This window comes from Pholcus phalangioides, unplaced genomic scaffold (assembly GCF_987345545.1).
Source record: "Pholcus phalangioides strain wild (caught in Gottingen) unplaced genomic scaffold, Ppha-v1.0 ptg000001l_1, whole genome shotgun sequence".
Lineage (NCBI taxonomy): Eukaryota > Metazoa > Arthropoda > Arachnida > Araneae > Pholcidae > Pholcus > Pholcus phalangioides.
In genome coordinates, this window is record NW_028301594.1 from 162,288 (window position 1) to 175,180 (window position 12,893).

At 35.0% G+C, this 12,893-nt stretch overlaps 1 protein-coding gene across 1 annotated transcript in view; it reads right to left on the bottom strand.

Moving 5' to 3' along the window:
- LOC149089607 (uncharacterized) overlaps positions 1-12,893 on the bottom strand; it is a 60,353-nt gene that overhangs the window by 20,398 nt on the left and 27,062 nt on the right. The window contains exons 8-13 of the mRNA XM_089254728.1: positions 12,211-12,297; positions 10,407-10,492; positions 6,984-7,144; positions 2,486-2,540; positions 2,081-2,204; positions 173-338 (exon numbers count right to left, since the gene is read on the bottom strand). Of these exons, the coding sequence (XP_089110854.1) occupies positions 173-338; positions 2,081-2,204; positions 2,486-2,540; positions 6,984-7,144; positions 10,407-10,492; positions 12,211-12,297 (679 nt within the window). The remainder of the gene's footprint in view (positions 1-172; positions 339-2,080; positions 2,205-2,485; positions 2,541-6,983; positions 7,145-10,406; positions 10,493-12,210; positions 12,298-12,893) is intronic.

Below are 12,893 nucleotides of genomic sequence, written 5' to 3' on the forward strand. Positions count from 1 at the left end.
AACGAAAAATAGTTTTGTCTATCAAATAAAAGGATAATAAATCGACATTCCAAAATAAAAAGTGCACGTGTTAAATCGGAACTTAATATAAAAGCGGTTTGGAACTCAAAACTTGTTGAAATCAAATATTAATCGCAAAATCAAAAACAGTGAGACCACATCGAACACTTACAATCAAACTCACTCTGCCATCGTTTAAGTTTCGCCGCTTCCTGGTTCAACTTGGACCTGCTGCCCATGCCCCATCCTGCCCAATTTCCTAAACGCGAGAAGTACCTGAACACTGTCGGACTAGATTGTGGCGTTTTCGGCCGCGTCGTCTCGTACGCATCTGGAACCTGATTATAAAAAAAAAGAAACGATTAGATTTCATGATACGTACACAATAAAAATCATTAATCGATTAATTCCGAAATAATTATGCATATGGTAGTTATATGTTGTGAGAGACGCCGGAACCAGAGATACGAAAAGGAAATTGCCCAGGTTTTTTCTGAAATTGGGGAAAGGAGGTTACGATTGTGATTTCAGTTTTCTATCACCTACCCAATTATTCTGAATCGTTTTGACATGTATCATGCCATGTCTATGTTTTTAAGAACTTGATAAAAAAAAACAACATGTCATTATGTTGGAGTTATTCTGACAAATACCCATTACTAAACTTCTGGTCCCTCTGCTGAATTTGGGGGTGCGTTAGCCCAGGTCGATGAGATACTCGCCTGAACTACCAAAGGATGTTTAGAGGTGTCGCGAGTTCGATACCAGGGTCGTCCTTCTCAGAAATTTTCTTGACACAGGGGTACAACAGAAACGGCGACATGACCGCAGAAAAAATTGCTACCGTAGGGATCCAGTCCCCCATCGAGGGGTTAGCGCACCAACCTCTCGATGAGTATAAAAAAAGGCTGTCGTTCGGAATTGGCAATAAATTTTAGGTCCCGGTCCAATTAGCCCTCGTGTGCAGAAAATTACCGTGGTGCGACAAAAACGATCAAATGATCTCTCTGCTGAATTTCTACCCTTCCTGCTCTTTTTTGATCATTTGATCATTTTTGTCGCACCACGGTCATTTTCTGCACACGAGGGCTAATTAGACCGGGACCTACAATTTATTGCCGATTCCGAACGGCAGGCTTGTTTTTTATACTCGTCGAGAGGTTGGTGCGCTAACCCCTCGATGGGGGACTCCCTGCGGTAGCAATTTTTTGCTGCGGTCAAGTCGCCGTTTTTTTGTTGTACCCCTGTGTCAGGAGAGTTTTCTGACTAGGACGAACCGGGTATCCTCTTTTTTGAAATTCAGCGTCATTGTTTATCTTTTCTAAATTTCTGCCTTTCTTCCCTTTTGTAAATTTGCTCCATTTCTCACCTTTCCCCGAATTTTCGCCTCATTCTTTGTCTTTTTTTAAAATTTCTGTCCCTCTTCCCTTTTTCTAAATTCCTGCCCCCTTTATGAATTTTGAACCCCGTCTTTTTCTGAATTTCTGTCCCTTTTCCCCTTTTTCAAATTTCCGCCTTATTCTTGACTTTTCTAAATTTAAGCTTATTTCCTTGTGTTTTCCGAATTCCCGGCCGATTCCTTGCCTTTTGAATTTCTGTCTAATTCCTTGCCTTTTCTGAATTTCTGTCTAATTCCTTGCCTTTTCTGAATTTCGGTTCGATTTTTTGCCTTTATGAATTTCTGCCTCTCTTTCTTTTTGTAAACTTCTGCCCCATTTCTTGCCTTTCATGAATTTCTAACCCCTACCCTTTTTTCTTAATTTCTGTCTGTTTCCTTTTTGAAATTTCTGCTCTCTCCCCTTTTTTGAAATTTCTGCCCTCTCCCCCTTTTTGAAATTTCTGCCCTCTTCCCCTTTTTTCAAATTTTAGTTTCGCTTCTCTTCTCCAAATTTCTGCCCCTCTTCCTCTTTTTGCAACTTCTTCCCCATTCTTTTCCCCTTAACTAAATTTCTAGCTTTTTCCTTTTTTTTTAAATATTCTTTCTTTGCCCAAAGCTTTTTCGACTTTCTGCCCCTTCCCATTCTTAAACTATTGCATCTCTTTGGCCTTTTCCGGCGTCCCTGTATGTAAGTTTTCCAACCTGCAAAAACTGGCTTGATTTAGCTGTGCTCGCGATGCTGCCTCTCCTTTCTTCTTCGGATTCTGGAGGTGCAAGACACGAACCATATCCCGTCGTGAAACCGTACAGCATCTCAAGAAACACCCTGGAAGTGAGGTAGATATTATAAAATTAAATTACACTAAAAAAAGTTTATCCATTTTCAGCAACCAGTAAATTAGATATAGGCAGGCCTCCACAGCTAGCGTTTGATGGATAGCTAGAACTTCCCGTGCTATTTGGCCATTAAAGAAAAATGAAAGACGACCGACGCATAAGAGTCTGGGTTATTTCCAGCTATCCATCAATATATTAGTATATATTTTCCGATAAAAAACGATTTCCGATAATGCAAAAGACATAGCACTTAAAAAGCAATTTGCATACCTGCTGCGCACTCCCAAAATTGCTCTGACTGCATAGATTCTCGTTTTTTCTTTGCCTGTGAAGATAACAACATCAATTATATCATATGCACTTCTAAGCACACGAGAAGCCTGACATTTTCACACCTATTTCGTCAGAATAACCTAATTTCTATATCTTATCAAATAATAAATGAGGTTATCTTATAAAATAAATCCAATTTATGTCGCCTTTTGGATCTTGGTCCCTTTAAAAGCAGCAGCAGCAACATCGAATATATTTGTAATAGTAATTTTTTTTCGATGGCAAAGAATAAATTTGTTTCTAAAAAAAAAAGAAAGAGAAGAAAATTCTATTCTTAAGTGCACTTTGCATTTAAGTTTTTTATTGACAGTGACTATCAGTGAATGATGTAAAATGGGGTGCTGCTGTGTTTTTTATTACCACAACGTTCCCAGTTACGTCTATGGATGAATAAACTGAAAGCAATTTATTGGCTTAAACCAAATAAGCAATTTGTAGCAAAATGTACGTATAGGATGTCCCATAAGTTCTTAAATAGTTTAAAAATGCATAACAATTGAATGAATTGGTATATTTGAATGCAGTTTGCGGAAAAGTTATTTTCACGAAACGGTATTTTTTCTGGTGTGGGGAAAACTTAGTTCACATTTCTGTTGATAGAGAGCGCTGCGCGAAAACAAAAATAACAGACTTCCAGACTTTTTTCAATCTCTTCTGTGTCTGAGCAGCACCTCCTAGAGATAGAACGCCTCCGTAGACTGCAGTCCGCAGTACGTCAGTAAGTAGTCCATATTTTCTCTCCGAATATTCAGGGGAAAAAAATTCCCTGCTCGTACCAGTATCATTGTTGTTAGGAAAAGAAATGATTGTGCTCAGAATTGGCGATTTCTATGCCCCACATCCAATCACTATGTGGTATTTGTGAGCCAATCAGGAAGGTTGTCCGCCAAAATAAGAAGAAACGAAATAGGATATGCTGTGTTCCAAAATGTGGCAAACTTGCTAGGTAGTCTAAATGACGTTTATGGCAAACAGAGAGGCCTTCTACCTCTAGGAGGTGCTGGTCTGAGTCGTAAAGCTTCAGCCGATGATTCGTAGCTGCGGTAAAACAACTTCACCCCAATAGTGCTTTATCTGCCAATAATCAACATCACACAATGAAAACCTTACATAAATCCCAGTAACAGAAAAATTTAGAAATGGACTGTTAATGTACACTCTGCATTTTATAAAACTCTGATTTGCATATTTTCAGTGACTTGCCTTCGTGCAGTACCCTTTATTACCAAAAAAATTTAACTAAAATTTATTTCTACAAAAAAAAACCCCTTCGGGAGAATAACTTTTCGCAAATCGCATTTAAATATATCAATTTTTATAAAATTTTTGAACTGCAGTATTTACGAATTTATAGGCTATCTATACTTCAGATTTTTTCTCATACTGAATATTGGACGGACGTAAATTTTTATTGTGTTATATAATGTCCAAATTAAACTACTCTAGTTACTTGAGGCACACAGATTCAACTTCATTGATGGAACTTGCGATTATTAATTATACGGAACTTGTTATGAAAGTTATTCATACATGGTGTTTCAGAAATTATTTGATTTCGAAACAGTGATGCACAGAAAGATGAAACAAGTAATTTGTTTAAATGGCATACCTGGAATTTCAAACACACAGGTTTGGGAAATTATTTACAATTTTGATTAATAGATGACACCACAGTCTCGATATAAATTTTTTTTTTTTTAAACTAACTAGTAGCCAATTTTGGAGAAAGAGAAGACTGATTCACACGTGGATCATCCGAATTCCGTACAAAAACCGTACGCAGATAAATATGAAAAGGATCTTTTGAAAAAAAGTAGCGATTTTAATCAATAAAAGTTAAATTGTAGGGATTTCTCCCTTTGGAAAAAACAAGTCACCAATTATAGCCAAACATTAAGGCTTATTTCCTGTCATTCTCACACTTAAATCAAAATCACGCCAACAAAAATTAGATTAAAAAAAATCGGACCATAACAGTACATATAGCCATCCAGAATTACGCTAATCTCTGAAATGACAGTGGTCGAAGTTTTTGTCGTTATTCTCGTCAAAATAAATAATTTCTTAGTTTGGTGCAATAGCAGCAATTTACTTTACACATGTGCGTCATTTTGGGTGAAAAAATGCAACGGACATTTTTTTCGGGTAATTTCTTTAGGAATAATCTTTACCCAAAAACTAGGGTTTATTTTGCCATCCCGATCAAAATTCGGGGAACATGAATTTTTTGGGAGTTCGGGAGAATTGTTCTGGGCAGACATGAGTCAAATCACATTGCGATAGATTTGAAATGGTCGTCTGGCTTATGATGCAGCGTTTGAGGCCTCCCGCTGCAAAAAAATTATTTTCAAATGATCTCACAATAGGGTTACTAGATTTGAAAAGTGAGAGAGGACGTCTGCGCGCACCCTTAGTGACGTCACTTTCCCCAATTTTCACAACAGATGAAGCCACTATTCTGACGGATAAAACCGGCCACAACAATAATTTTTGCCGACTGAAACAGGACCGCAAAAAAAAAAAATCTGGAAATTTTGACGGCTATTAGTCAATAGATGAAAACTACCAAAGCACTCATGTGAATGAAGTTATATGTTTCAAAGTGGGAGAAAAATTTCTAGGAAAAAAAAGGAATATAGTTCCGGAAACACATCTGAAAAGGAGGATAAAAGAGCGAATTACCCGAAACATAGGAGGACGCTTGAAATGATATCAAAAAGGAAGACATGTGCTCTTAAAGTAGGACACCTGGCAACCGCATCTAACATGAAGTAGTGAAATGAAACGAGTGTGCTAGCATCTGCTAGTAAAACTGTAATAAATTTTATAAATCCATGTATTCAAAATTCTAGGCCTGCCCATTGTACGTACCACCTGTTCCATTATTTCACTGTTTCCAAGTGATGTATGTCGTTTTGAAAGTTAAGTTGCCAGGTCAAAGTTAGGTATATCACCGTTGTAAATGATAAGCAAAAAAAAGCATTAAACAAAGCTCTTAAGAATTTTTTTTTTCAATGAATTAACCGAGTACTCTTGGCAATGCTATTTAACGGAAACATCTAAGCAAGATTTCACTCCTCATTTAGATTTCTGGGCGCCATTTAATACTCAGAGATGTCCCCATTAACATCAACGATGACAAATGCTTTGATGCTTAGTCAAAACATTTTCAAGTTTAATTAGTAAATTATTGCATAAGCACAACAGCTGTCATCAGATATTAACCTTAAATCCCTGTTTTGCAGTCTTTATGAAATGCTTAGGAATGATTTCTCTCTCTCTCTCTATAATGTATCTCAACGACTATCTGCAAGATAACCTCTAAATCACATAAAGTTTCGTAATTTACATGCATTTACGAAGAGCTAATTATAGCTAATTCCTTTCGTTAGTACTAGTTCGAGAGAAGGTTATACGAAGTAAGTGCTGTCATTACGAAAAGTTTTCGTCTCTGTATAGTTACATACGCACAGTATATCGAAGGTTAGTCTATCAAAACGGCTTAACAAACATCTGAAATCGTATAAGGCCAGGATTACGCTATAAAAGTTTTGTAAAAGTTCTTTTATAAAACTTGAAAAATGCATATCGATTACATTCACTAGGATGTAACCAACGCTTTTATTGGTAGTTTTTTCTTCAAGTTTTGCAAAAGACCTTTTATTAAACTTTAGTGTAATCCGACTTAAGAAAGGGTAGTGGAGCGTGTAGTAAAATATGAGAGTACTTTTTATATATACAGTCAAACTCTGTCATAACGATATCAAAGATTCCACACAATTTCGTTGTTTTAAACTAGCTATCGTCCTAACCGAGGTTGACATTTATCTAGACCTTTTAGGAATGAAAAACATTAATCAGATGAAATCAAATATTATTACTACTATTTAACCATACATGCACCAAGTACAAACTCCTCCAAGGAATTTCTAACGAATCGGTACATGCCGGAATGTATGTTCTGAGTGTATGTTATGTGTGCTCCCCCCCCCCTAATGTGTTTATGTTGTCAGAGTTGTGATTATTTCGTGTTCTGCGGGTGCTACCGTGTTTCTTCCTATTTTGAAGTGAAGATGGTAAATGCTCGGATTTTCATGTTATGTAAGTATGATGTTGTAGGTCTACCTACTCTATTTATCAAATGGGAGACCGGTTCATGTTGCTCCCTCGAAGTTGGAAAACCGACATAAATCTACTAAATTTTGTCTCAAAATATAATAAGCTTATGCCATAAAATAACATATATAAACTGCTACTGAACAAACTCTCTTTAGAAACAAAGTCTGGAATTGTGATTCCCCCTCCCCAGACCATCCATGATCCCCTCTCTGTCTCATGGGGGGGGGGGATATAAACTGGATACTCCTAGAGAATATGGGTCATGGTGAAACTGATTTTCCGGTAGAAGGGTTTTCATTTGAAAAATAATACCCACCTTGACCAACATTGAATATGACGTCACACAGATGTCTGCTTTCTTGGAAAGCCCTGCCAAAATCCTTTGCAAGTTGTTCGAAACCTTCGAAAGTGTCCCGTACGCTGTCCAGCAGCGGACTCGAAGCTCTCATATGACCTATTGGTCGCCACGAACCTCGCCTGTCAGAAATAATTCACTTGATTATACAAAGAAAATCAAGCAATTGTGTTTTACCGCTGGATGGAATGCTTGGGATATAGACAGAAACAGGGTGAGAATGAGCACACATTCAATGCATCAAAACAGATAAAGAGATATACAGTAAAAGTCCGTTATATAATAAAAGCTCACAAGTACTGGTAAAATTGTCGTTATAACGGACTTCCCGTTATTAGCGAACTTGAATTTTTTCCTGTAAGGATGTAAATGATAATTATATTATAATGGCCGATGATCATTTTGCTGCAATATTAGAGAATGAACAGGACTATCTCCAGTCGTGAAATTGATTACTGGTCTCACAGCGGTTGATGCTCAAAGACGTTTTTCGCACAAATAACAATTGTGCGAAATATTATTTTCAAACAACAAATATTTTTCATTATTGTATATCATTGCTCAATGTCATACCTTTATGGACCATACAAAAACTACCCGCTAATATAGTTCCTTTCAATCCCATGTGATCAAAGGCCTACAAATATGAAAAGGAGGGGCGGAAAATGTGAATTTTCAGTGTCTATCCTTTGTTAGAAGTATCTCATAGTAATGTTTTCGAGGACCATGTGTGCGATGATAAGTGATAATAATCCTTTAAGTCCAGTTCTTGATGGGATAGAAAGAAAGACGTATTTTGGAAGAATTTTGCTGATATTACAGCGAAATTTCATAATTTTCGATTTACTATAATCGGGTATTTTCTGCATTTTTAATAATAACTATTTGGCAATCCCTCGTTTTTGTAAACTTCTGCCCCATTTCTTGCCTTTTATGAATTTCTAACCCCTACCCTTTTTTCTTAATTTCTGTCTGTTTCCTTTTTGAAATTTCTGCTCTCTCCCCCTTTTGGAAATTTCTGCCCTCTTTCCCTTTTTTTCAAATTTTAGTTTCTCTTCTCTTCTCCAAATTTCTGCCCCTCTTCCTCTTTTTGCAACTTCTTCCCCATTCTTTTCCCTTTAACTAAATTTCTAGCTTTTTCATTTTTTTTTAAATATTCTTTCTTTGCCCGTACTCGTTATATCGGACCAGGCCTATTCATGAAGTCATTTAAGTTATTTCCCTTAACAAACTGTTATTATGAATAGCTTTCTCATTCGTAAAATACGGATAATAATGAAAGCAACTTGTGTAAACTGTAATGAAAATTTCCCTCAAATTAACGTATCCAGGGACATTACCGTATCACGCGATAAGCTGACACACCCGTCTCACGAACGCCTGGAAGTTTGTTTTGTGGTAACATGACTATAATTGCAGTGAATCAAGTAAAACGTTTTACAGGCGCAATCGTAACACGTCCAACATGCAATTGGTGCTTAAAATCTAGAAATACACGATTAGAGTAGCCTATTTTAGGAAGCTGGAATTTCAGTATTTTTATGATTTTGACTTAAATTCATAAATATTAACTTGAGTAAATAAGAAAAATGAATATAATGTGTGTACTTAGTATGCAAAAAAAATAAATACCATATAAAGTACGTGTTTGAAATATAATAGGTTATGTAGAAAGTCACACCATGTCAATATGGTGTGATTTTCCGTGAAGTCAGCTTGGGAGATTTTAAAAACCAAATTAATGGCAAAAAATCCTTTGGAATGTTGTTGAAATGAAAAAATAATAATCTAAGGTTTGTTCTAAAGGAAAATACAAAAATGATGTTTTTTTCCTGAAGAATCTACGTTTCGGCCGTATTAAAAAATAGTGATGGTTATACAAGAAACCAAATAATCCATTTACTAATCTTAATCACAAATAATTAAAAATAATTAAAAAAATAGATATTTGCTACTGAACTTTTTTTTATGGATATATATAAAAATATGCAAAATTTGAATTGGGGAAGAGCTGAAAAAATTGAAATTCATAATTTTAAAACCGGAATTGAAGCGCTCAAACGAAAATTGATTTTTAATGAGTTAAGAATAGCAAGAACTCTGAAGAAAAATATTCTGATTATATGATACGAATATATAACAGAAGAAGAAATAAGAAACTTCGTTACATGAACTTTCTTAATTAAAAAAATCGTTTGTACATGCAACTTGAATTTATGCATGGGCCAGGGATATTGTTGACATGACTACATGACTATTGAGCTTATAGTCATGTTAACTTGAATTTATGTCCTGTATGGACAAGGGATATAGCTAACATGACTATAAGCTCAGTTTAACTCGGGGCACATACTGCTACCATGACTCATGACTTTAAAATCAACCTATCAAAAATCATTTACCTAATACCGAAAAATATTTTTTACCGGTCAGTTCTTATAACAAGTCAAAATACTATGAGCGATGTCCGAAAACACTTAAAAGCGTGCATATACAGCCAATCGGGGATTAAAAGTTAAAATAATAGAATCCTAATAAATGCAAACAAAATGTAAGAAAATAGTAATATAAGAACAATATCTAAAACTGCAGTGCCTACATGTCTTCCTACCCCCCCCCCCCCAAAATAAAAAAAATAAAAAAAATAAAACAATAAAAGAAAAAATAAATTATGTCATATACCTAGCAATATAGTTGCACAGGATATGAGAACCATCAGTTCGATTCCGTTCCGATTAAAAAAATGCACGAATAATTTGCCGGGTAAACAACCAAGTTACACCACCATCTCAGCCAAGAACAAATTTGTAGAATATTTTTAATCGGTTCGCTGACGTGAACGAGTGTACTCGTGTTTATCGAATCGAAAAGAATGTATTTTAGTGTTCCTCCTTTTTTTGAGTAACAAAGGGAGAGATTTGAGAAAAAAATATTTTTTTTCTCAATTTATCTAATCTTTCCCCCTTTATTCTCTAATGAGAAATAGGATTGAAGAGAAAAAAATTTACTATGAGCAGTAATTTATATAAAAGAATTGAAAGAAGACGCTTGAAATGCGATTGTTAGCCAGTATAACAATAGAAGACTCCCATCACTCTAACCTTTTCCCATATTTTTCCACATATATAAAAGAAGAAATGATTTTTTAAGATTTATACTGTCAACCTAAACTGTATATCATCGAAATTCTTTTGCCCAAAATCCATCAGGAAAAGGGTTAATGTGCTATCGCTATAAATGTCAAAGCAAAACATAGAAAATGACAAGGCAGACAACAATAAAATGTTAACAATAATCAAAATAAAATATTCCATGAAAGCAAACTTCTAAAATTCCACAGAATAAGAATGATTGTGTCAAATGGGAATCTTTGATTACACTCACCTATAAGGTTTCGGTATTTGGCCTGTTTCTACGTAATTCTGCAAGTTTGTGACTATGTCCTCCAACATCTGACTTCGAGTCCGATCCTGAAATATGCGGGGAGTCATTACACAAATCAAAGCATACATACTAAGAAAAAATTATGGCGTTACTATACACAGGGTGTCCTGTGAGTGCTAATGCATCCTTTATCTTATCAATCGGTCGTCGTAGAAATATGGTTCCAATTTTAAAAATGCTCAAAATGTGTCCAAAAATCCCCCTGTGTCATTTTTGAGAGTGGAAAATACAGTGTGTCACAAAATAAAATATTTTAATTTTTATACTAGTACCATGTCGCCTAACTTCTATATAATTATAAAGTTATTGCCCTGTCTTTTCTGAGCCAAACAAAAAAAAATTCCCATGTTTTTAACTGCAATATTCACTGAGACATTTGAATTAAAAAAAATAGGAGAAAAGTTGTTAAACAATAGCATAAATAAAAGAAAGAAGCTTTGTCTGTTAGTTTATGCTGCTTTCTTTTCCAATTTTTCCTGTTTTTTTAAATTGAAATAGCTTAGAAAATATTTCACTAAAAACATGAGATTTTTTTGTTGGGTTCAGAAAAGACAGGGCAATAACCTTCTAATTTTTTTGAAGTTAGAGGACATATAAAAATTTAGATTTTTTTTTATTTTGTGACACACAGTATTTTCACTCTCAAAACTTGTACAGGGTGATTTTTGAACACATTTTGAGCATTTTTTAAATTGGAACCATACCTCTACGGCGACCGATTGATGAAATAAAGGCTGCATTAAGATTTAGAGGACACCCTGTAACCCTGTGTAGATCAAATGTTTGCATCAAACTAAATTATTTCTAGTACATGTGTTAAGCATATGGACGATCTGGATAACAATAATAATAACTAATTTATCTAAATAGGAAAAAAAAAATGAGTGTAAAAATTTACAGTATTAAAAAGGGGGATACACCAACAATCGTGATTACGTTCCGAGTAGAAGGTAATTACGATTGTCGTGGCTTTCAAAATAGTATTTGTTTATCAAACATGACTTTTTAAATTATTGTTTATTAGCCATGAAATTTGGATTCAGTGCTTATCAATAAAGATTCAGATTGCTACCGCAGGGAGTCCCATACCGAGGGGTTGGCGTACCAACCTTTCGCTGAGTATAAAAAAAAGTGCCGTTCGGAATCGGCAGTAAATTGTAGGTCCCGGTCTAATTAGCTCCCGTATGCAGAAAATGACCGTGGTGCGTCAAAATGATCAATAAAGATTCTTGAAAAGGAATCGTTAATCCACAAAGGTTTGACTAAAAGACACTGGCCCACAAAAAAGTTACTATGTAAAATCATTTTATGATTTTTTAACAACTTGCTTATCAACAATGAATGTGAAATAATTTATTGTAAGCAATGGTTTTGCAATTTTTTTATGATGGTTTTGAAATATAACGTAACAGAACTTTTGCAAATAAAATAACATTATTTTTTTGCAAACCGCATTCTCTTGTGTCAATTGGTTGATTTTTATAAATTTTTAAAATACGTCATGAATTTTTTTTGACCGTCCTGCTTATTCGGAATACTTTTATTTTCCTTATCGAGTATTTTTAAATTAACTTAAAGAGTTTGAATAATATTATGCTATAATAATCTTGCATAGAAAATATCACGCCTTATAGTAAATGCCTCATTTACCAAAACGCCTCAATATTAATCATGAAATGTTGCTAGTCGACAACAACTGCGTCGAGTTATAATTTTTGGCAACTCAGGTGTATTTATACTGTACCTGCATGCGTGCGAACTTGGGCGCAGAGTAACTCGCACGTTCACCATTAACAATTTTCGTCAGGAGCCATTCTCGGAACAGCAAGTCCTATAAGAATACAAATGAATCTATGTAATACGATTTTTGTCCTTGGTTAGCAGACCTTATTTCACAATGGCTTATGATTATGAGGCCTGAATAAAGCAATTTTAAACTTTGCTTTTGCGACCAGGAGAGCGAATGTTTTGCTATTTTGGGGGTGGGGTCAAATATCTGGAAAAAGCAAGACTATGTGAGTTGTAAGGAAATATTATAAAAGTATTATGCGATAACTAACAGTCTTTTCTTATAAATGCCAGTTATTAATCTCATAAATCATTGATACCAAAGAGTGACCCTTATGTCACTGAAGCTATAGCGAGACATACGGCCAATCGTCACCAATCAATCTTCAAAAAAGTCAAATTGCATGCTGCTCTCTAAAGATTCACCAACGAAAAAATATCAGATTTGACACCAAAAACTGCAGATATACGTATTCAATGCTATTATCGCCGTCAACAGCCTCCTTTTATTCTGCATTAATATCGCATCGCACATGCGATATTAAAGTTTTCACAAAACACTAACATTTTCGTCATTTCACATAACTGATTTCCAAAAAGTGCTAATGCCACCATTACATATAAAAGCTGGTAACATTA